This window comes from Synchiropus splendidus, chromosome 8, assembly GCF_027744825.2.
Source record: "Synchiropus splendidus isolate RoL2022-P1 chromosome 8, RoL_Sspl_1.0, whole genome shotgun sequence".
NCBI lineage: Eukaryota > Metazoa > Chordata > Actinopteri > Syngnathiformes > Callionymidae > Synchiropus > Synchiropus splendidus.
Window position 1 is genome coordinate 13952026 of NC_071341.1, and position 25175 is coordinate 13977200.

The 25175-nt window shown below is 42.0% G+C and overlaps 4 protein-coding genes across 7 annotated transcripts; 3 read left to right on the plus strand and 1 right to left on the minus strand.

Moving 5' to 3' along the window:
* Positions 1-2642: 2642 nt before the first annotated feature.
* On the plus strand, positions 2643-9594 carry tlcd1 (TLC domain containing 1). 2 transcript variants are annotated; one of them, XM_053873191.1, is made up of 4 exons: positions 2643-3074; positions 3744-3823; positions 5639-5721; positions 6846-9594. In XM_053873191.1, the coding sequence occupies exons 1-4, from the start codon at positions 2866-2868 to the stop codon at positions 7251-7253; spliced, it is 780 nt and encodes a 259-aa protein (XP_053729166.1). In that variant the 5' UTR covers positions 2643-2865; the 3' UTR covers positions 7254-9594. The 2 variants fall into 2 exon arrangements, with proteins under 2 accessions (XP_053729166.1, XP_053729167.1); XM_053873192.1 differs by lacking the exon at positions 5639-5721.
* Positions 9595-9868: 274 nt separating this feature from the next.
* On the plus strand, positions 9869-15135 carry rab34a (RAB34, member RAS oncogene family a). 3 transcript variants are annotated; one of them, XM_053873753.1, is made up of 11 exons: positions 9869-10121; positions 11236-11351; positions 11422-11513; positions 11581-11649; positions 12554-12655; positions 12719-12783; positions 12859-12910; positions 12973-13054; positions 14376-14466; positions 14534-14641; positions 14701-15135. In XM_053873753.1, exons 2-11 carry the CDS (start codon positions 11277-11279, stop codon positions 14766-14768), a joined length of 804 nt encoding a protein of 267 aa, XP_053729728.1. In that variant the 5' UTR covers positions 9869-10121; positions 11236-11276; the 3' UTR covers positions 14769-15135. The 3 variants fall into 3 exon arrangements, with proteins under 3 accessions (XP_053729728.1, XP_053729730.1, XP_053729729.1); XM_053873754.1 differs by having other exon boundaries at positions 9871-10121; positions 11584-11649; XM_053873755.1 differs by lacking the exon at positions 11581-11649.
* zgc:174895 (uncharacterized protein LOC100126024 homolog) lies at positions 15005-17151 on the minus strand. Its single transcript, XM_053873757.1, has 5 exons — positions 17000-17151; positions 16833-16926; positions 16157-16303; positions 15665-15760; positions 15005-15428 (listed from the first exon to the last, which is right to left on the minus strand). The coding sequence occupies exons 1-5, from the start codon at positions 17120-17122 to the stop codon at positions 15286-15288; spliced, it is 603 nt and encodes a 200-aa protein (XP_053729732.1). The 5' UTR covers positions 17123-17151; the 3' UTR covers positions 15005-15285.
* Positions 17152-21794: 4643 nt separating this feature from the next.
* On the plus strand, positions 21795-25175 carry proca1 (protein interacting with cyclin A1). The gene is made up of 4 exons (XM_053873257.1): positions 21795-22360; positions 22986-23118; positions 23460-23594; positions 23674-25175. The coding sequence occupies exons 1-4, from the start codon at positions 21865-21867 to the stop codon at positions 25052-25054; spliced, it is 2145 nt and encodes a 714-aa protein (XP_053729232.1). The 5' UTR covers positions 21795-21864; the 3' UTR covers positions 25055-25175.

Below are 25175 nucleotides of genomic sequence, written 5' to 3' on the forward strand. Positions count from 1 at the left end.
ATGAATACCGACGTTGTGTGCGGTCCTAGTGTAGTTGTAGGAGACAAATTCTAAGAAATACACCTACTTGAGGGGACGCCATAGATTAGTGGGGAGATTTTGCCGGTCCACACAAGTTTAAACCCCAGTTTGAGGATTAAAACTTCGAAATAACCATATTATTGCAAATGAATTTAAGTTTGATTTAGGTACTGGTCAAGGTTAGCCATGTATTATGGATGGTTAGGTTTCGGATGAGATGCTGGGGAAAGGGTTATGGCAACGAGAGGTCCCCACAAATATAAGGACATAAACTGTGCGTGTGTATGTAGACAGGAAACACGTTATCACTTCTGCATCTTGGATTTTGACTCCAGTCGTCCAACATCTAGATGACTGGTGAAACAAAGGGCCATCTCCTCTTCTGAGTCTGCCTTCCCTGTGACTTGGAAATAATAAATGCTTTGTGCTTCGACAATGCCCGTTCTGTCTGCATACCTCCGCTATTATCATCATCATCATGAAAAAAAAGTTTATCAGCTAAAACAGAGATCTTCAGGTTATTAAATCTCTTACAGGTAGTAAGCTGGGAAGTAGAGTTTGCAAACTGATACTTCCTCAGTCTCAGAGATTCTATGCAGGTGAAGAAACCCAGTCGCACCTCTTGGACCAGCTTGGTGACATACTTGACCTGCTGTCTTCACTCACCTGAACCTCCATCTGCACACAAGTCAGAGTCTTGGAATGTTCCATGTGAGATAGTGAAACTGATGCTAAGCTCCTGGTATGAGACAGTGATGGAAGACAGATCTGTCCATAATCTCCACAACACATCTCACGTGCATGCAAATGATAGGTGCGGCCTTTTAACTTAAAGTTATTAATAGCTTATTATTTCATCATTTAAAGTGAAACATCCTCCTTCAGTTACCATTACAATGATTTTTACTACACATTCTAGATTTGGTGAGATGATGACTTAGTTCACCATCCGTGAACTCTTGACTTGATTGATTTGCGCAACAGATGTTTCCTTAAAGACCTGAAGGTTTCTGAGCCTTCAGGTTTCCGTGATGACGGTGTTTTCATTTTCACATATTCAAATCCCCTACAGCAGCCAAGGTCTTAAGTTACCTCTAGTTGCAGTACGCAGATTAGAGACAGGATGTGTCATTTCAGGTTCACCTTTCAGGATCATTTTCAAATGCATATTACATGATCAACTGAAAAAAACATTGAAAAGAAATTTTGTTTTGCGGTGTATGTCTACCCCTTAATCAAGTTAGCATTACACATAGTAATTTGATGTAATGATTCACAGAATATTCTTATCTGGCGTTTCATGCGGACTGAGAAGTGGGGGTTTGCTGACATCTAGCGTCCAGATTCACATGTCACGTTACACCTTCGTTTTATACATTTGTCCAACCTGTTAAAAGATGAAGCATTTTAAATTAATTCATTATTTCGTTCGTTTAATTCATTATTAATTCATTATTTAATTCCCGGGTCCTACTGTCGATTTCAGTATGAGGGAAAACAAAATCAAGTCTATTGCACTAGGTTTAATGAAAATTAAGTTGGTATAGTTAGGTTAAGACAAATAAAAAACACAAGAAACGCATTTCCAAATGAACCGTTGGAACCACTCGGGTGTTTTTTTTTTTTTTGGTACTAGGGGGAAAGAATATCAAAATGACATCTAGTGGTGATTTCTCCTAATTGCACCCTTGTCAATAAAAGCACGTTTTGTCAGATCAAATTTTATCAGATTAAATCCTAACCGTGCAAAAATCAACAAAATTGTCATTACTTTGAAGGTCCATGTAGATGCCAAAATGACACCTTTTAGTTGACTAAAAACTATGATTCCATATTTTATGTTACAGGATGAAAAACGTAATGACTGAAATTGCTCATGTGGCCAGCGGCTCTGGCCTTTAGATACTCTGAATAGTGATGTTTTGGGGAATTTCTGCTCACTTTGAGGAATGTGGCTGGAGCTGAAACAGGAGAGACAAGTGAGGAGGGGCTGCACCTGACGACATGTTCGGTCTTCTAAACGTGTTTTCTTATAGATACATGACCCATATGTTTGGCCAAAAATATATAGTGAAGCCATGAATTATTATTAAAAAAACAACAAAAAAATCTATATATCTATATATATATATATATATATATATATATATATATATATAGAGAGAGAGAGAGAGAGAGAGAGAGAGAGAGAGAGAGAGAGAGATAGATAGATAGATAGATAGATAGATAGTTAACCTCATCAAAGGCCGTATGTTCACAGGAAATGGCCACATTTGGCCCACATTGCTCTAGATCGCCCACCTTTTGCCCAAAAACCTCCAAAAACAAAACAAATATTTGGTTTCATCAATCATTATATGCTGAAACAAATACGACCCCCCAAAATGTCTATTCCTTCGTGAGGAAAACAGGTTCCCTTTTCACTCGTTCTCATTATTTTTTGGTCAATTCAGGTGAAGGGTGACAAAAACTTGTCTGTTGATAGTTTTCTTTCGTAACTCGACCTCGGCCCCGCCCCTTTTCAATTCTCTGGTGCGCTGACTGCTAAGCGCCACCCGCGCGTCTCGTTCCAATCACGCCTCCGTAAGCCCCGCCCCTCTCTACTCTGCGCGAGCCACTCACACCAACACGCTTCTCTGGAATCGTCGCTGTCGGGAAGCCGCCTCCGATTCTGGGAAGATTTGGAATTCATCATCTGGACTGTGGACAGCGAATGGTTTTTATAAAGGAAAAAAAAGTTCCGTGTTGTCATATGTTTTGAAAACTCCGCTCCAGCGCAGCTGCTGACAGGAGGAGGCTGAAGACAGGAGGAGATCAACAGGCGGGTTCTGGAGTCTGGAGGAGATGATGGAGGCCCTGTTTCCTCTGCTCAAGTCCCACCCAGGACTGTCAGTGGTGCTGTTCTTCCTGGTGTTCAGGGTGCTACACGTGCTCCTACAGAACCTGCCGGTGCCGAAGGTGGTGAGGCATGATGGCTTTCGCTCCTGGAAGTGGAAGAACATCTCCCTGTCCATGCTGCACTCCCTGCTGTCGGCGACATGGTCTGTGACTTGGTAAGGCCACACACCCACCTATGCATCCATCAGCTCAGACTGTGGCACCATTGTCCAGACCGTGTGTGTGAGTGTGTCTGTGGGAGCAGGAGGAGAAGGGCATGTTCAGGCAGGGTGGATGTAAATACCACTTTTAAAAAAGTCACTTCAACACAAGATTTTTTTGTTTTAGTTCCTGTGCAGCAGGTTGTGAAACCTGACGTTTCCCTGTCGCCCTGATTCACGAGTCTCCAGATAACAACCAGAAAAACCTGCTGGCATCAGGATTATGTGAAAGCATTTCAGTAACAGTCTTTATTCAGGGCGTGCACAGTATTTGTGACTCATTTCAGTCGTCACTGAAAGTGGGATGACATGAAGTTGGATTTCTATTCGCCGTCAGAGTTGCCCATGCTGAAGGGTAGATGGCTGTGCAGTTAGAAATTAACCTTACTAGTTGTATTTAGACAAGGAAGGGATGCCTCGCACACCTTCCCCTGGACCAGAGCCCTCTCAGCCCAGAGGCTATAAAGCGACAAAGAAAGGAATTGACTAAGAGAAAAAAAAACAAAAAAAAAGGGGATGGGAATGTGTCTGCTGAGCTCGGCTTTCTGCTCTGGACCAAGCCCATTTGCGTCTGGGTGAGGCCGGCACAGAACCGTCTACTGTCTAACATGTGTCCCCTTCCAGTCTGGTGGTTTGGCCCGAGATGCTCAGTGACATCCACTACCACACCCCGATCTCCTACCTGCTCGTCTGCGTCTCAACAGGTCAGTGAACGCACCACATACATGTAAACCTGAGACTGTGGCAGCCACTGAGTTACTCAACCGTCTGGATGTCGACTATTAAACGTTTCACATTGATTCCGAACTCACTGGGAGTTCGCAGGCAGGTGCACAGAGCTTTAGCATAACCAGCAGCTAGTAGTAAAAAGTATTTACTCGAGAACCTTTGCTGGATTATCACCATTACCATGTAAATATCTTTGCTTGTGAAAAAGATTAACACTCCTGTGACACGTCTGGAAAAGTTGAAAGTGTAATTGCAGCCAATAATGTCCTCGGCCTGGTTATAAAATGTGATAAAAATAACCTGTTGCCTTCCTGAAACGCGGGCAAGCATGAGAAATCAAACTTTGGAAAGACCATCAAGATAAGGGAGGCGATAAACTCATAATTCCTCCTGGTGGAAAATTGCAATTACAATGAGAAAAACTGGGTGAAAGTTTGCTAAATTGTTAGCAAGCTCCGTCAAAATGCGGCATATTGATCAAGCGAAAACAACAACATAAAAAAATCCTACAAATTAAAAAATGCTCTTAAAAGAGATTTAAAAAAATCACCAACTGACAATGATTGATTGAAACAACTGCTATAAATGGTAATTAAAATGTGTGTTATTACCATAATTCAGGCCAACTGTTGTGCTGTTCACAGTTAGGATCTTAGCAGGTGCTAAACAGTGACAAAAATGCTAACATCTTTTTACCTACAGTGTCTGTGACACAAGTTTATTAAAAGATAATGATGTACTTAATATTGCATAGTGTCAATGTACTTATCAAGGACTGCTTATTTATAAGCAGAAAGAAAACCTATAAGTGAGACATGTTCACACATAGTGCTGAAATAGTCAAGTTGCAAACTAATAAATGTTTCAAAAATAAAGCATACATTTGTTTCAACTGAAACAGAAACTGAACTGAAGTATGTTGAACAAGCTAAAAACGCCCCGCAGCACTTGCTAAATAAGCTAGAAACATGGAAGCCAACATTATGTTGCTACATGCTAAATAATCTTCGACACCAATGAAATAATAAACTATGAAGTCAAAACAAGCGATGAATGCTAACTGCAGTGTGTGCTGCTTGCTAAAAGTAGGACACATGCTAATAGCTGTGAGTGCCAAATTGTTAGCAATTCATGTTTCAAACGTTGAACTAAACAAACAATGGAACACCAAAATGTTAGCCAACAGTCTCGGTGATTGATAATAACTAAAATTTAAGCTTCTGTGTAACAGAATGAAACATCTATGAGCTAATACACAACATCAAACCACTGCTAACAGCAATGCTACAGGCTCAATATAATAGTCAACAGTTAGTGCTAAACCGAGCCATTAAAATAAGTTTAATATATTTATTAAGGTATTGGGTGAGGGATACTCAAGTTAAGAGAAAAGGGAGTTTTTAAGATGACAAAATTATAAAGGTAACCAGCAACAGTGCAATCCAACACAACAGTTGGAGCAGAGGTCTTAAGTGCATCTTTGCATTGCCATGACGACACAAATCTACTGAGATGTGCCGTGACAACCACAAACAGCAGCGTGACTCCACTGAGGCTGCAGAAACGCGGATGCTGGACGTGGCGCTGTTGTTGTCGAGACAGTAGCTGCTTGTGCGTCTCATTATCGTGGACGTGACAGTCATTCCCTGGCACCACATAATCCCGACTCTGCTGCTTGATAATCCTGTTAAAAATATCATATCATTAACTTCACGACCTGAACTGATGCATGTGTGTTTGATTTCCTGTTACACAGTACATGGAGTAAGGATTGTAACATTTATTTTCAGGCTATTTTGTACACGACGCATGTGATATTATTTTGTCGGGTTATGCCAGAGGATCGTGGGAGTTCCTTCTGCATCATGCACTTGTAAGACCCTTCTGATTTTATTCTTACATTTGTTGAGCATTTTGTCCGGTTTTCAGGGTAAAAACATAAATTTTGTTTATTGCTTTTTTTTTACTTAATAACTTTTTATGTAATATAATAATGTAAGATAAGCTTCATTATTTGACCAATCCAAACAATTTAGCTCTACTTTTGTCAGCCGCTCCTGAAGAAAACAGAAAATAATTTTACTGCAAATTAAATTAAATTGTATGAATTCAGATTTACTTTTCATCAAAATGTTATTGCTATTCTTTCAGGAATCATGATGTGAACTATTTGGAATTTATATCTTTAGAATTAAATTAATTAATAAAATTATATTTGTAATTTATATATTATGGTGTTTATTTATTTTTACATATAATATATTATGTTATAATTTTTTATTTAGTTTATTTTTTATTATTATTTTGTTTATTTTTACATATTTGTAGAAGTCAGTGATCAGCATTTTCAAGATGAATCCTGAACGAGTAATGTTTTTTTTATGGTGTCTGAAGGAGTTGATCTTTTTCAGTCCCTATATTTATTTTAAAAACATTCCTGTGGTTGGTTTGTGTTATCTGTTAAAGTATATTACTCTTACTAGGTATACTAGGTGTTGTATGTGTCACAATTTCTGTAATACCTCTTTTAAAATAAAGGTTTGGCTAAGGTTACACTTGAAACTAATATCGAAGGTAACACGACGAGAAACCTTATTGAAATCTACATACATTTTCCATATTTTGCCTCCAGAACAATCAATTACTTCATGATACTTTAATATCTGCATGCATTTAATTAGATCGGATGTATCATAGATCTTGCTGATATTGACATGTTCTTGTTTTGCCAGTGAATAATACACCAAATAACTGTAACAAAGAAAAGGTTTTTGTGCACTTTTTTGCACTCTTGTCACCCAGGTCAAGAAAAGTTACATGAAAATACCGTGAGAACTGTCAAGAAAGAAAGAAGAGATGATATTTGCATTTGAAGACTGAACACTAACTTCAATGAGGAGTTTCTGGTGCTGTACTGTAGCTGTGCTAACACTCTTAAGCATATTTATTTTATCAGCCTGGGAACAGTTAGAAACTGCCTGTTTGCTCTCCCTCCAGGTGATCTGGACCTTCCTGTACACCCTCTTCACTCGGCTGTACTTGGCCGGTGCTGTCATCGCCCTCTTAGTGGAGGTCAACAGCGTGACCCTTCACTTCCGGATGTTGCTGAAGTTGGCCGGCGCTCAGAACTCCTCGATCTACTACATCCACAAATTCGTCAACCTGGCCACTTACTTCACTTTCCGCCTCAGCGCACAGTTCTACCTCACCTGGTACATCGGGGTGAACTACTCCTCTCTGGTCCATGGCGCGTACTTCCTGGCTTCCTTGATCTTGATGAACATTATGATCGGGATTTACTTGTACCGCCTGCTGCGCACCGACTTCTTTTCAGGGACGGGGAGGAGTGCTACAGTCCAGAACGGGACCCATAACAACAATGTTAAGAAGTTTCTCAGCGATTGACTCAGGTCTGATGGCAGGACTTTGACAGCGTATGTTTTTATAGTAGGGTGGAAGTTTTCATATATTGTCTTCATAACCAATCACTAACACAGGTTACCTAATGTAACACCTCTTCTATGAGGCGTGCGATGCCCTCTGACCGGGCTGCACGATGGGTAAAACCTCTGGTTGGCAGCAAAGGATCCACCCACCCTGCTGTTAGAAGGAGCTCCACCTTGTGGTCACGCTACAATTTTCTGACAAGCTGGAGGGGTCGCTAGGCAACGAGGACAGAGGGCATTGCATGCCTCATAGAACAGGTCTTACATTAGGGAACCCTGTGTTCTATTTCAGCATGTTTAGCCCTTTGACCCGGCTTGGCAATGGGTAACAGCGAAGGCCACCACCGTTTCTGCCAGTGGGCGCACGGAGAAGGGTTTGTCCTCTTGTTGAATGTGGCGGCATCAATGTTGCTCCTATGGTGACGGAAGAGGTTGATGCCCTCCAACTTTACAGCACATACCCTGCAGCTGAAGCTCTGTGGCGCTGCTGCCTCGCGCTCCCCAACCATCCAAATGTCTGTCAACTAGGGGCATCCAGGGGTTGGCGTTTCACCTTCTTGGCCTTATTCTATCCCATTGATACACTGGAAGTAAATGACAATTGCTCATAGTAGAATTACTCACACTACTCATCCAGCTTGAGGGGAAAATGGAGGGTGAGCGTTTCCCTCACAATCTGGCAAAACCAGAGGTTTTACCCGTTGCAAAGCCCAGTCTGAGGGCTAAAGAGTTATTCTGCTTTTGTTTTTTTTGCCAGAGAACAAAAACATTTGATGAAGAAGGAAGCTGCCTCAGGAAAAACGATCAACTCCTCAAACTCTCTTCCCTTTTGAATGACATTTACAGTCTTCTTATAAATGTCTTGATCAAGTCTTGGATTATAAAATTCAATAGTCAGTATAGGAGTTAAAATTTGGAATATAAACAGTTCATAATAATTAAATTAAATAAGCTGAATACAAGCTGTGTTCTTATATTAGGAAAAAAAAGCACTCTATATCATGTATCATGTACATTTTCACAAATTGCAGTTTTTATTTTTGAGTGAAAGTTGTGAATCTAGCATTTTATTATTTCAATAATATATGAAAAAAAAACCAATTCACTACATTTCACAATATCGCCATTTATATTTGTGTTTATTTTCCCCCATTATTTCCGAATGCACATCTGAATTTTGCCACTCCTGGAATACAGTTGTTATGGTTGTATATTCGAAACTAATTCCATAGTTTCAAATCTATTTTTCAGCTTTATTTTTAAGATATAGAAGGAAAATTCAACCATGAAGGCATCACTTCATTTTTACGTTTAACTTTTTACCTTAATAAAGGTTGGTTTATCGAGTATTTTGATAAATTACAATTATTTTTCAGCGCAGAAGCATGATTCATATCAACACTTGTGTGAACATGTATTTAAACCATCTCATATTCCATGATATGTAAAGACATTTTATGAGAAAGTCAGACGATAAGACAAGTCAAACGCTTCCACACTTCCTCAGCAGGGGGCGAGCTGATGAAACACAAGATTCACCAGCAATGCAAAGTTCGATCGTGAACTTTCGTCTTTTCATGATTTGCATTTCTAACACGAGAAGAAGACTAACTCTGGATGACTTACATCTGTACTCTATCTGTCTGTATGACGCCCTCTGAGGCCGAGAGGACGAACACGTTTTTCTTTTCTAGCGCCGGAAATCCACTCCACTTTTTGAAAACTATGATGAAGTCTTAAAATGATCGGTGTTTATTTCACAACAGAAACTCAATTCGATTGATGAATAAAAACCCAAATACCCTGAAAAAGAGAGTACTTAGTGACAATTCAGTGACTTTTCGGGGCGGAGGAGAATAGAAATGTAAATTCCACTGAGGTCAGTTTGCAAATCATTCCTGTGGTGCGAGATTCACACTGTAAAGCCTGGGGAGGGGTGTCAGAGGAACAATCAATGCAGTGGTGCGTTACCATGTCAATGTCCTACTGGTTTGTAAAATGTGTTAGAAAACCCTGAGAGTTGCATTAATAGCGCCCCTTTTCCCAACCCTTAAATGTATTCTTTTATAAATGTCTATTTTAGAACATAATATAATGTCAAATGCCTGTGCTTTAAAGTGACATTTTCAAAACTATTTAAATAATACAGGTTTGTTTACGAAAAAAAAAAAAAAAATACAACTGTGCCTTCAGTCCAGAAGACTTTGACATGTGAGGAAAAAAATGTGTTAACCCTTGAAATAATTTACTTGTGTGAACATTTTTGTAGCAGTCTGTTTTATACAGTATGTCCTTCATTAAAATTATAAATATAAAATTCTTTCCGCACTTGTGCTTCCTTTAATGACAAATATGAGAATTGATGTTACTGTACATGTACATACTTGTATTATAACCATTCCAAATTCTCTATCCTTTGTTTTATTATTTATTTTGGGGAAAAAGAGTGAAATTACTTTTATGATAGATATGTTTTGGGTAGGATTCCATCTTAACTGCAGATGAAACTGCGGTGTGTGAAGCAAAACACTGTAGGGATTAGCATGTTAGCATGCTAACGGCAGCTAACGGCTTCCAGGCAGGCGCTTCCACATTTCCTCCAGTAGGGGGGCGAGCTGAGAACACAGCGGGGATGTGAGTCACCAGCAGCGGTCTTCAGTCTGTTCTCTCGCTCCTGACTTCCGCGGAGCAACCATTGCCCCGTTTACTGTAACTACACAACGTTTTAGTTATTTTCAATCGATTTGCATTAACCGTAATAACAATTTGAGGACCAAAAGTGACCAAAGAGGCGGCGAACTTGTTGAGACATCATTGACCCGAAAAGGTAAATCTCAGCTTCGTCTTTTCACGTTGCAAAAAAAGTTTACTTTTCTCAAGCGAACCGTTCCTTCGCATCAATTCTAGTTTTGCAGTGACTTAAGTGTCATATAAGGGTGATGCGATTCCTTCCACGTGTTTTAACGCAGCTTCATGCTTTCGGCTGTTTTCAGTAATTCGTCTCCGATGGACAATAGGATTAAAGTAGTCATCTTTAAGCAGACCAGTCTGTCTTCCTTCTGTTATTAACTCGTTGTGTCTCTTATTCCCGAGAAGCTGTGTTGCCAGAGAGTCCAGTCAGACTTACGTGTGGCGTTAACATTAATGGAAAACATGACCGTGTACGTGTCTGGTCAAGTAATCAGAAATAAGTGTGTTTTCAACTGGACAACATATTCATAAACATTTTTACGCAGTCATAACTACACAATCCCAATGGTGAAAACCCACATGGCAAAAAAAGCTGCATGAAATGACGCACATTAACTGAAGACCTCACGTTGAAATGCGGTTTATTATTCACTTTAGGCTCCACCTCTTTTAATGAGGCTTTTAAATTGTTCAAAGAAAAAAACTGCTAAGCTCCTTTTTTCACAAAGTCTGTGTTCTAACTTTTAAACCCAAATACCTTTCTACTTACTTTATTACTGCCTCACCTACTTCTCTTACTATCATCTACATCATATAGCAGCTGCTATAACAACTTCCTGTGTGTTTTGAGATGGTTGTGTCTACTTCCTGTGAATTTATTGCGACTCTTAAAGCATGAGTTGGCTATTTTTTCATTTCTTAGGCGCTACCTCTACAGTGTCCCTTCATTGTTGCTACGACAACAAGTTTGGGTTACTGTGACCAAAATTCAACTTCAAATATAACTTTTTTCCTAGTACTACTATAGTACTTGAACCTTTATTTTATCTTGTCATTCAGATAGTAATACTGTGGGTCTGTTTATACTGCTAATACTGCTAAAAGCAATCTATTCTTCACAAGTAACTGTGGATTTTAATCCACATTAGATCTATACTACTCATTTACTGTTTGACTGCTGACACGAGAGCCACGAATAAGAAGCCCCGACTCAGCTCTTTAATCATTAATGCTTCCCACTCTCTCTTCAGGGCGCCTCATGTGGTAAACCGTCACCTGGAGACGAGACTCCATGTCGGTCCGTGTTCCAGCCATGAGCGTTCTACCACCTGTTCGCAAGGACAGAATCATCGCTCAACTTCCACATGTAAATGAATGGCTCCCCAGAACTTCTTCTTTGAGCTGCTCCACATTTCCGCTCACTCCTTGAACCTCAGTGTTTCAGAGAAGATGCAGCCTTCCACACCAAGAAGGACTTCAACAACAAAGTGAAGACGGCGTGTCAGCAGCAGCGCACCGGCACCGTCGGGTGAGCACAGCGGAGCCCAGATTTGAGGTCTTTCTTACGACTTCTTGTCAACTTTTTGCCTCCTCAGCAGATTTAAGATTTCTAAAGTCATTGTTGTGGGCGACCTGGCTGTGGGGAAAACCTGCCTCATTAACAGGTGAGGGAGCAAATATTTAAACTCACACTGACTCCAAACACGCGCTCATTTACTTCATGTATTTTTATGTACAACAATACCCATCAGCTTTAATGATACAGTTGTGTTTTTTTATATGTAGGAAAAGCTGATTTCAGAACCATCTTTCTAATGGTCCATAAACTCCTTTGACAGTGGATAATGACTAGATATCTAAAATATAAAATCAACTTAGGGTACTTGTGAGGCGAGCATGGAGGCGATTGTGTTAATTTTTGGCAGTTTTTAGAGACGCCCCGATTGTATTGTGGCGCTATGTTGTGCTCCAGTTTTGCTTGGTTGATACGTGTCTTTGTTTACTTTTGTTTCATCATGAAAGTACAACATTGTTCATTTATCCATGATCATAGCCAATGTAAGACGACTGGAATTTTCAGTAAAATACTCCAGTAAACAAACTTGGATGAAGAGTGAGTTGTGTGTTCTTATATGTCTTTGAGGAGTAGAAGATCTGCAAACGGCAATGTGATTCATTTCATCCATTGTATTGCACCAGGTCTTAAATCAGACCTCGTGAGGTCAGAATAAAACTAAAATATATTTTTCTAAACATTCATTACGACTTTAACTCTTGTTAAAACTTGAAGTTCATTGTTCAATGTGCTGTTTTTCTGTGTTACATTTATCTTTTTATAAACTTCATTAATCCTTTAGGATTTAATAGGGAATCTGTGAATAATGTTTTTAGTTAACGTTTACACTTACAGTTACAGTTAACACTTGATCTCTTTTTCCTCCTCCTTTTCAATAAAGCTTTCCCATCACATCAAGATTCTTTTTCTCCATCCCTTCTTTTCCTGTCCCAGTATACAATTTAGTCATCCACCCGTGTTGTAAATTCTCCTTGTTGAAATCGTCTCTTCAGATTCTGCAAAGATGCGTTCGATAAGAACTACAAGGCTACGATCGGAGTGGACTTTGAGATGGAGCGCTTCGAGGTTTTGGGCGTTCCCTTCAGTCTGCAGCTGTAAGTCACATGATTGGAGCTCCAAACTGGACCCTAAAGTTCATGCTGAAATGTGTGTTGAAGGTGGGACACTGCTGGACAGGAGAGGTTCAAGTGCATCGCTTCAACCTACTATAGAGGGGCACAAGGTAGAGCCTTGCATCTTAAAGGCTGCTGTTTTCAACCAAACCATCTTCAGTTATAATAATAATAATCTCTTCCAGTGGTAATCATCACCTTCGATGTGAACGACGTCGCTTCCTTGGACCACACAAAGTGAGAACAGACGGTGTTTGCATGTCAATAGAACAGCCCTCTGAATGTTTGGTGGTCTCCAGGCAGTGGCTGGAGGACGCTCTGAAGGAGAACGACCCCACTGCAGTGCAGCTCTTCCTGGTGGGCACAAAGAAGGACCTGAGCGTACGTCCCCACACTCACTCTGCAAATGTTAACAGTTAGGTTTTGTTGCCAGCTGCACAAAGAGTCTGTCCGCTCGCTCAAACCTCAGGAATGCAGCTTCTCCTCCCACTGGAACCCAACACTCCAGTGATGCTGACCGATCCTCCTGTGGATGAGATGTTAGGCTAACAGGAGTGGTGATACTTGATATGATCATTCCAGCTGATGACGCTCACTCACACTTCAAATAGAAACACAGCTATTGGTTTTAGTGAAAGCATTCCTGAAGTTTCAGTTTTACTGTTGTGATTCCAAAACAGACAGACAGGCTGATGGACTGGCAGACAGATAGGTACACCGAGAGACAGACAGACAGCTAAGTAGACGGAAAGACAGACGACTGACAGACAAAAGACTGTACACAGAGAGACAGAGACTGCAGAGAGAGAGACAGACAGGTTAATTGGTAGAATGAAAGTGAGACGGAGAGACTCTTGACAGAAAGCTTGGTAGACTGAAAGACAGACTGGTGGGTAGACCAAGTGACAGACAGACAGATAAGTAGAGGGTCAGATACACAGGTAGATAGAAAGACTCCGTATACAGACAGATAGGTAGAGTGACAGACAGGTAGACTAACAGTCTGATACGTAGACAGGCAGATAGTCTGAGAGATATTGGAGATAAATAGACAGGTTAACAGGTAGAATGAAAGAGAGACAGAGTGAATAACAGACGGGTTGGTAGAGAGACAGACACTCTGGACAGAGAGACAGAAATGTAGATAGACAAGCACTGTAGACAGACAAAAACACACTGTTGAAAGATAATAGACAGACAGACAAGTTGATAGGTGGAACAAAAGAGAGACCGATAGAATGACAGACGGACAGGTAGATAGACATTTCAGAGAGAGAGAGATGTGTACGTAGACAGACAGGCAGTTTGGTAGACTGAAAGGGAGACAGATGGGTAGACTGAATGACAGACAGATAAGTAGAGACACATCTACACAGGTAGATAGACAGACAGACAGAGAGAAACTATAGATAAGTAGATAAACAGGCACACAGAACGACTGATAGGGAGACAGACAGGTAAATAGAAAGACCAACATGCAGACAGACTGACAGAGACTGTGGATAGAGAGACAGACAGACAAACAGACACTGTACACAGAGAGACTGACGGATAGGTAGACAGAAAGGCAGACACACAGTAGACAGAGAGACTAAAAGTGCAGACAGTACGGACAGACGGTGGGTCAGACAAACAGGCAGGTATGTAGACAGACAGACCGGTATATCTGAAGCGTGGTTCATCCCCGTCTCTCCTCCTGCAGTCTCCTGCCCAGTATTCTCTGATTGAACAAGACGCCATCAAGCTGGCGCAGGAGATCCGAGCGGAGTACTGGGCCGTGTCGTCGCTCACAGGTGACTAGCTAACACAGCCAGTGTCATAAAAACAGTTGGGTTTCATCCACACGTGTCTGTGCCGCAGGAGAAAACGTGAAAGAGTTTTTCTTCAGAGTCGCCTCACTGGCCTTCGAAACCAACGTCCTGGCCGAGCTGGAGAAAGGTGGAACGCGGCAAATCGGCGACGTCGTCAGTGAGTGTTTACTGCTCATCCGAAACATGGAACACGGGTGACATTCACTTCTGTTCCAGGAATCAACAGCAACAGCAGCAACATCTACGCGTCATCCAAAAAGAAGTCGTCCAGCTGCTGTCAGTGATCTTCCTCGGCGATATGAGGTTTTTGGGGTTAAGGTCTGTGGCTGCTCACCAGCTGAGTTGCGGGTGAAGTAGGAGGAGACTTCTGGAAGCTTCAGTTTTTCCTGGCCTTAAAGGGATTTTCCTCCGTGTGGATTCTTGTGGCATCGTCTGAATCCACTTTGGACTCTCTGCTACTGAAGCCGAGTGGAGGAGTTTAACGTGTGGATGTTTACTGAAACCGAAAGTTCTTCACCTATTCAGTGCTGGTTTTATTAGACTTACATGGTTCATGACCTAAAAGGACTGTGTTAGAAGACAACATCTGTATCATGCATCTGCTGTATACATTGTTTTCCACTGCTTTTACGATCAATAAATCATTGTTAAAATACCAACCTCATGTTTCGTGTTCACTTGTTAGAAAGTCATACAAATATTGCACATTTTTATATGGACTTTTTCAAGATTATTGATAAGATTGATACATTGCTTTTAAGATACAAACAGCTCACTATATAATCTTTGTTACTTGCTCAGTCACTTGTTAAAATCGCTAAAAGATTCGAGGTATTTCCCATCAATTTGGCTTTGGAGTTCTTCCGGGATACAGTGGGAGAATTTATAGTTTTCCTTGATCCACTTTCCTCCCTCTGTGTTCTCGATGGCAACAGCAGCGACCCCTGCAGGACATGTTCATTACACTTTATTCAAATGAATTATTATAATATTCATCCACGAGAACGTCCCAGCTGGATTTGAGATTCAATTTACCTGGAGTTAACACTCAGTAACGCAATAATAACGCAACAGCAAAACGTACAGTATCGGAGGAAAATGAGACAAGCATCTACATTTTAAACTGTTTCTTCCAGTGCTTAATATTTTCTGTCTTCTCTCTTATTTTTTTTTAACTCACCAACAACAGTGCCTCCGAGTCTCTCCACCAGTTGGATAGCCGCTGTCATTGTTCCTCCTGTTTCAATCCACTGGTCCACTAACAGAACTCTCAAACCTGCAGGGAGACCATTGTTATTATTGTTTATTTTTATTCATTATTGTCGTTGTTGTTGTTGTTTTGGTGGGATCCTCCCTGACCTTGGCAATAAAGAAGATTCTGAATAGCAACACGGGTGAGATGCGTAGGCGACATTTTTAAACCGCTAGATGGTGCTGTTTTATAGTTCGTAAAGCAACGCTGAAAGGAAACAATCTTTTTTATACCTCCCTTTGCTCTCTCTATTTTGTAAATAAATCACTGAGCTTAGCATTCAAATAAAGTTGCTGTCAGACCCAAATATTTGGCCGAGCATGTTGCTTTTTCAAGTCCACCCTGTGACCCCGAACTTCTCCAACTTGAGCAGCTGAGTAAACAACCTTCTCCTCAAGAGAAACTCGTGACAATGTAAACCTGGTTTCAGGACGTCTTCCCGCACTTCCATGGTCTTTTCTCTGCCGGAGTAGTCGGTGTAGTTCTGGTTCTGTGTGGCGACACACAGATGACCCGCTTTGCGTATGGCCAGGAAACCTTTCCCCAACCTGGTGGCCACCGATGACCCTGGAGGAGCAGATCATGTCACACGTGAGAGGGGAGTGACTTAACTATGTGATATTACCAGGAGCATTTTAAGGGTGCAATGGATGGTTTGGCATTTACTTGTGTTATAGATCAAAGCTAAAGGTCTAAGTCTCAAGAGGAATTAGATTCTTGGCATACTTCAACCAAGAAACAATAGTTCTGGAGTGTGTTTTAGGTGTGCCCCAGGGCCTCCTCCCACCTGAGCAGGCCCCAAACAGAGGTGTCCAGGATACATCCGAGCATGTCGATACCAAATGGAACGTGTTGTACAGGAGTTTTGGAAACATCTGACTTTTTCTTTTGTTTTAGTGTAGCTGTGTTGATTAAATTGACAGCTGTTCTCCAAGGACTAGGGAAAAACTGAGACACAAACTGGCTTAAAAAGGAAAAAAGCATCTCTCAGATAACTCCAGTGCAAGTATGAGGCGATAATCCTTTAAATGTGAGGAGAGATTTGAGAAGCAGTGAGGCAGAAGTGGTTACAGGAGATTAAAATGATCTGATTTACCCAGAATGAAACCCATTGCATCAATGCCAGCCACCAGGTCAATGGTGTCGCTGTGGAACGGGGCGAGAAGGTCTGTGACACAGTCCGCCAGAGCCTGGATCCAGATCAGAGACACTGAGCACCCACCCGCATGTGTGAGCCACAGATTTAGAGACGTCACCTGATACCTGGGAGTTACAGTAGAGCCTGGACGGGTCCAGCCACGCAAACGCGGGTCCTTTAGTGTTGGGTGCCATCAGGCGCACGTACCATCCTCGGTGTCTCTCTGCAGGAACAGCAAACACGTCCATTTGTCTGCCTCAGCTGGGACCTGGGTGAATGAACTGGACTGGAATGACCAAGTGGCCTGCTGGATCAGTTTACCGTGAGGGGGAGATCGAGCTAGTGGGGGGGCTTCTCTGCGCTTGATCCTGCCCTGTCCACATGAAAATGCTTCTTTTCCTGCATGATCTCTCCCCTCTCTGTATAAAGGGCTTTGTAAACAATGATCAGTCACATACGCCGCAAAACTCCTTAAAAGTAATCAACAAAAGTCTGATACAAACGAACCTAAAACAGTTGCTAAATGTGTTTCAAGGGTTGAACATTAATTTTGTACTTTTTAGCTCTGTAGTTTCCACTAAAAGGAACTATACTTGACAGGAAACAATGTAGTTCATATGCCTGGCCTCTAAGGGGCGGTGTTGCAGTCTCACAACAAACGAAGAAGACAACGCGCATGCTCATAAGCTTCGCGTGTCACGCTGTAACAACAACCCGACACTGGACGGTGACTTGCAGTGTTTCTCCAGTCGAGAGAGTCTCACTGTCTTCATGCTCCGTCGACACGGGTTTGAGGAACTTCATCAACCACTTGTGTCTGTGACCGACTTTTCCGTTTTTTGTCATATACGATGGTGTCTGTGTAGCTCTTGTCAAGAAACAGATGGAGGCTGTTATTAGAGCGGCCATGTGGTTTCACCCGTGAAATGTTGATCCCAAAACAATGTATATTTAAAACGCTACACAAAATCCGAATATAGAAAAAATGTTGTCTTAAATGATCGTGTCAACTCGAAAGTAGCTCACACACACAACGTGATGAAGCAAAAGACAAATTGATATAAATAGAAAGTGACACAAAATAAAAACCGGCTGCTTGTCTGGAAAATAAAAAATAATGGGAATGAACTACGGAGTCACATGAAACGTTTCTGTTACCATGACAACTGTATGCGCGTGTCATTCAAACATGTCCCCTGAAAACACTAAAACTAGTTAAGTTCCCATCTAAGGTACTGTGGCGATTTTAGCCTTATTTATTCGTTATTTTTGCCGTTTATTATTGTGTGTTGGTTTGCAACGGTTTTGAGTTCATAGTTCTAACACGCCCTACATGTTGAATTTAATTCTAGTCAAATCTAATGTTGTGGTGGGGTTACAACGCCATGATTTTAAAATGTAGCAGTTGGGCCGTACACACGGAAACTCAAAAATATTTAAGATTTAAAGCATTAAATTAGCCCGGAGTTGAATAATTCTCCGCTCAAATGTGAGTCTGAATGATGAACACTGAATGATGAAAGTCCACAGTCCTCACTTTCATCTATAATAACGATAAATGACAATTCCATCCTATATACTGTGTATTGATTTACAGGAGGCAACAGCCGTTTTTATTCGCCTCTTGTGGCACATATTCGAATCGCAGTTGGTAGTTTGTTTATATTTTAAGAGGTCTGTCCTGTGTGTGAAGCGTCCAAAACCTTGAAAAGCAAACTCCTCTCCAAGATTCTGTGGACTGAAGCTGACCTGGCCGTGGAGAGCGTGTGAGTTCTGCGCTGCTCTCATGACTCCCTGAAGGGTCGAACTCAGAAACAGGATCCAGCAGGTCAGCAAACGTCCACAGATGACACCTAACCCCTCACAGCGGAAACATTTTTATAATTTAACAAGCAGGACCCTGAAACTGTACCCAACTTCAAGCTGAGCTCAGGGATGCTCTTTCAGCCTCCGCCTGCGCCTGACTCCCCGTCCTCTTGGTTATTGTGTAAATTCCTTTTTGGGTCACACAAGTGAGTGTTGTTCTCTTTCAAAGACAAAGTCTCAACCGGTGGCGAGCCAGAAATAAACCGAAATACTGTATGTGTTTCATTGGTTCTCTCTGCTCACAGGACCGTGAGTGAGTTCCAGTGAGAGCGTCCACACCAGCTGAGTGTCCAGCATCATTTCTGCTCCCAGTCCTTCCTGGAAAGAGCTTTTCATGAGAAAGTGGCCCCCTCCCTCAAAGTTTGCTCGAACGTTGCCTCGGATGATTTGACATCATTTCTCCCCGCCTTCCTGAAATCCGATTGCGGCGCCTTGAGGAGGATGGAGTGAGAGAGCTCTGAGTAAGACCAGTCATGTGACGAAATACTGCTGATTAGTGGAAAAAGGTTCTTGCCCAGCTTTTGTCCGGAGACGCCAAGGAGGCTGGAGTTGAGGAAAGCCCCCTGAAATGTGTCCGTTTCTGCTGTCTGATGCATGAGGGACACATGAGACGGCCGGTCTCTCTCTTGGGAATAAAACCAGTCAAGACATGGTGAAGACTTTGGAACAAATTCCTTTAAGATTTAGTGATGTGATGAAGCTATTTAGGTGTCAATTTTATTTAAAAGAATGCATCTTAAAAATGCTCATATTAATCTGGAAACTATAAATGAAAGAAAAAAGTAATATATTCATATGTTTTTATTCTTTATCAGGAGAGATTTATGTGACCATTTGAATGTGAGAAGGAGAATTAATGATGACAGAAATTAGAAACATTGGTATGCTACGTAAATGTTTAAAAAATATAATATCTTTGGATTTTTTTAAATAACAAAAATGGATGCAGTTTATTGACTCTGTTTGTAAATTTCTACTATTTTCCCAGTATTTTGAGCCCAGATTGTTTTGATGGTTTAATCTAAATTCCTTTCAGTTTCATTAAGAACATACAAAAATAATGATAATATTAATAGTGGAAAAAATAAAATGAAACAAAATAAACATAAATAAATCATTAGTTTATTTTTAATTTCATTTTAAAGTAATGTCACTTTTTTAAATAATTAGTTTTAAATGATGTTACAAAACGGAAATACGAACTTTTTAATTTTTTTTATTTTTAATTTTTGGCTTTGATCTTATTTAATCCATTAATTACTACCTCATAATAATGCATGAAAACGTTTGAAAGACATGTATTCATCAAAGGTTTAATTGAAAATATTTTTAAATTTTAATTTCTAATGTTTATTGGTATTTTGAAAGTCACTGCTGACTACACACAAAACACGTCATCATTCATTTCTTTTCATGTGTGTATGTGTGTATTCTGTAAAGTGTATCCACTTTACACACAGAAACAGTCATCGAGGATGCGCGTCCAACGCTGGAATACAAATGATAATCATACATTTTTGTTTTCCTGTCCAAAATTCATCAACTTTGGTGCCAAACTGCAGCTTGATATATGACGTAGGAGCCAGGCCAAGATTCCTTGGCGGCACTGACTGCTGCCGGTCCGTCGGGCCACTCTCTCCGGTCCCCTGCTCTGTGTGGTTGCGTGCGACAGCTTCAACCTTTTTCCACATTCCACAATGCAGTTTTGTCCAGCATTGTGATTTAGGTCATCACAGCCTCACTGGCTGTTTTGTCAAAGATGTCCAATCTGCTGGTTGGACACAATCACCCCATGCCTGTTGCCATGGAGAAGCGGGCCAAGCAAGAACCTCCTCCATGCGTGTTCCCAAAGTAAATCTCCACCGAGTGGGGGGTTAGTGCTGGGGATTGGCCGGGGTTACTCTCGGTCAACGGTTCCACATTTGGAATGGGCTGTGGAGGACGTCATTGACGTGCGCTGATCAATTCTGCGATTCTCCAGACTCCACGCTTCATTGATCTTTCCTCTCTCACCCATCAAGTTATTGATTATTGGAGACGACTTGGGTTCCTTCCAGAAGGGGCCTTCAAGCCCCTCCCCCGACAGACATCAAACCAGATTTGAGCAGAAATAAAGCAGTTTTCTGCATAAATATCATTTCCACTCATTTCATCTGAGCTTTTATATTTTGGTTTTTTTTTGGCTTTTTTTTCGTCTTTGATCATTTTCACTGTGCTGTGCTGTTGCCTGCTGTTATCCAAGAATCAAAGAAGAATTTTGAGGAGATTTAAAGTGAAGTGGAACATGAAGTTGCTTTGCTTTTTCAGATTTAAAAACATGTGGATGAGTTCAGGAAGTACATGAAGACACGACCTCCATATATCAAACTTCTTCTCTGAGAACCATCACCTCACCCTCTATCTACGATTAACATATTTAACTCCTGAAATACATACATCAGCATAGTTTCAGATTTACTATATTTTTGTGCCACAATTGTTTTGTAATAATTCCTCACGATTTTTTTTCTTTTTTCTTTTACAAATCATTGGATTTGCCTTTTCTTCATTTAAGTATTTGAAATTTTTTTTACACCAGACAGAGTCATGGATGGATATATGCCGTTTCCCCCCATTATACAAAACTTTTTAGGCTTATTCCAAAAGTACACACGAGTTGATCTTAGACATGGAAGCGACATTGTTATCAATAACATTCTATCAACTTGTTATTTTGTATTGACAAGAAGAGAAAACACATGGAAAAGAAGAAAAACATTAAGCATTAAAAAAAAAAACATATATATATATATATATATATATATATATATATATATATATATATATATATATTCTCGATATCATGCCTGTTTAATTAATCATGCATTTAATAAAAATAAAAGAAATCCAAACTATTCGAAACATCTCCTCAGATGTATGAAGTCGTCATGTTGTCCATGGAAATGTATTCTGTCGTCACTCTGGACTGTTGGCAAGCGTTGATGCTCGACCATCTTCGGAGGAGCTCGGTAATCTCCGTGTCTGCTCGGTCCACTTAAAAAGAGGGAAGTTTGAGCGTCGCACCAGCTCTGTGAGTGGAACTGTCTCCGTGGCGCATGGTGCTGAAAGTGCCGCTCCACGCATCATGTGGTCGGTGATGTTCGTCTTCCTGTCCTACCTGGACAGAAACCTGGTGAGAGGACAGATCCTGGACGCGGACAAGGAGAACAAAGAGATGTTCTCTGTCATCAACGGGACGTTGTGCGCCAAGATGAGCGCGTTCGGGGAGAACTTTCTCTATCAGGTGTCGGACGGAGCGGAGGTAGTCCGGTCCGTGGTGAGTCCCGGCGGGAAGCTGGTCCACTGCTCCATCACTGTGGACCAAATCGAGGTGAAGACCTTCACGAAGGAGTGCGGGTCGGGACTGAAGGAGCGCCGGACGCTGGCGCACCTGGGGGAGAAGTTGGTGCGCATGGATGAGGCCAAGAGAGCGTGCGAGGAGTCCGACCTCTCCGGCGGGATGGAGAAGAACGCAGGGGGACTTTCTGAGGACGTTTTAAAGAGGTCCAAGAGGGGCTTCACCTACCCTGGAACCCTGTGGTGCGGAGCTGGGAACATGGCTGACACGTATGAGCAGCTGGGTATGTTTACTCCGTGGTTACAAACACAGAGAGTATGTGTCAGAATAGTTCTTATTATGAAGTGTTTGGTTTAAAATAACAGGTGACAGCAATAACATAAAAAACAAGTTAAACAATCTAATACGTTTATATTATTTGCAATTTTATATCTATATCTATCTATCTATCTATCTATATATATATATATATATATATATATATATATATATATATATATATATATATATATATATATATATATATGAAGTCTTCAATATGGAAAATATGAAAAGAACGCTGGCAATAAAACAAAGAAGAGAGAAACAGAAATTAACAACTCAAACAAAAATCATATTTGGATTAAATGAAATGTTAAAATACATTATTAATTGCAGACAGAACGAATGCTGCTTTAAATTAATGGCAACTTTATGCATTTCCATTTCATTTCATTTTCATGCATTTTCAGAGTCTGAAGCTGTGACACTATTGTATTCTATTTTTTTTCTTACAATACTTTATGTATCTAGTATGATGAGTGAGAGTGGAATTTTAAAAAAAGTATTTTGTTTAAGGCATTTTGTTTCATCTAGTGAAACTAACTGGGCTAGAGAGAGTGTTTTCAAAAGTAACCCTTTCATTTCAGGGGATTTTGCTGCGACCGACAGCTGCTGCCGCACACACGACCACTGCCCTCACGTCATCCACGCCTTCTCCTCCAAATACGGATACACAAACTTCAAGTGGCACTCCATCTGTCACTGTGACTGCGATGAGACGTAAGTGTAGACCATGTAAAGACAGTGCTTTATTCCAGCCTCAGTGTTGATGCAAACTGAATTGATGCTGTTTGGTGCGGCCAGAGAGAGACCACCTTCTGAGGCTTCATTATGTTGCGCGTGTGTATCAGTGGTTAATCACTGTGCAAGTGAGGGATGCAGAACAGTGCAAAGAGCAACACCTGACCCGGAGCTGAGGGGGGTTTTGCTCGGCTGAGAAGGGGAGGAGGGGGTGGCTAATCTTTGGTAATGCCAAATGAATGGGAGTGTGACGAGCCCCTCGCAAAAATGCGCTCCAGTGGCGGTGGCACCTTTGACCTCAGATGACCTGTCTCCTGCAGGTTGAAAGCTTGCCTCAGGAAAGTCAACGACACTTCCTCCAGAGTGGTGGGTCAGGCCTTCTTCAACGTCATTGGAGTTCCTTGCTTCAAGCTCAAGTATGAGCGGCAGTGTGCAGAGAGGCACTGGTATGGCATGTAAGTACTCCTATCCTGTGAGAGCCCCGTCCCCCAGGTGTCGGCTCCTCGCCTCACCCAGCGTGTCTCTCGCTCATAGGTGCAAGCGATACGAGACGTTTCCTGTCGCCGTGATCAAAGAGGCAGTCCCATACGACTACGGCGGCATCGCCGTCATCGATAAGCTGACGTTACGGCCTCCCAAAAAAGAAGAGGCGGAGAAACCTGAGAGCCCGACTCAACCCACCGTGTCAGGACCGGAGGAACCCTCCCTGGGGAACATGGTCACGGCCGCGGAGGACTTCATCAAGGTCCTTGCAACCGTCTCCACATCCCAAAGTTCTGCCACGGACTCCGACAAGAGCGAGTCGCAGACCTCGGAGAAGAAGAAGAAGAGGAAGAACAAGGGCAAGAAGAAGAAGAAAACAAAGAAGCGGAAAGGTAAAGGCGCGAAGAGGGGGCAGAAAGTTGCCCAAACTGAGGAGGGGGCAGCAGTTTCGAAGGCAGAGGAAGCGGTGCTGAGCAACTTCATCAGCGATTCGCAGAAGCACGAGTCTAGAAATTCCTTCGTCAAGACTGAGCTGGAGCTGGCTGGAAAAGAGGAGGCCTCGAATGAAGTCATGAAAGATGAACCAGCCAAAGATACCGCGGCGGATGAACCCACACCTTTGTCTCGAGTTTCACCTAAAAAGAAACACCCAAAAAAGGGGAGGAGAAAGACCCCAAAACCTCTGAGCTCAACTGAAGTGGTCGAATCCGTGACAAACACAACAGACCGCTCCACCACAACCTCTGTCCCGACAATGAGCCCGGGAGCACCGGGCTTCACTGAAAAGAATGGTGTCATTAGTGAAGCCACTTCTCCCAGCGACACCCACAAAAGCAAAAGAATCAGGTCAAAGGACAGGGGAGACCGCGAGAGGAGGAAGAAAAGGAGGAAGATCAGCTCGGATCCTCCTTCAGAGACCCTCAGGAATTCCTCAACAGAAGATCAGAAAGTCATCCGTCTCTCTGAGGACCCCACCAGAATACCTAACCCTACCACAGAGGTCCCCCCCAGCCCCCACGTGTACACACAGATGTACTTCAGAACATCGTCCAGTCCTCTCAAGAAGCTGCACTCTAAGAAGAGGGGGGGCAGAAATAAGAGGAAAAAAACTGTTTCCCCAGACACTTCAGATGTTCCGGGTCCAAATCTAGAGTCGTCCGACGCCACACACAGCCGTCCATCAACAAGCAACCTAAGACCGAGTGGGACAGTCAGAAAACAAAGGAGGAAGAAAGTCGCCTCTGCTGCTCACACAACCCCTGCGCTGGACCTCCCCACCACTCAAGAGCCAAACCTGAAGACGGGCCTGAGAACCAGCGCTGCCACTCAGCCGCCCATGAGCCCGGTTCAGATTTCACTGGAGAGAGCGAGAGAGCAGTTCTCCTGGAAGAAGAGGAGGAAAGCGGCAGTGCTCTCCAGGCAACAAGCGTAGCATGTCCGCTACACCAGAGTCCCTTCAGTCTGTCTCGCAGCTTCTTCATTTGAATCACACACCTGCAGGAGCGACTTACGATTGTATCCAGCAGCACCGCATGACTTCAATAAATGATGAT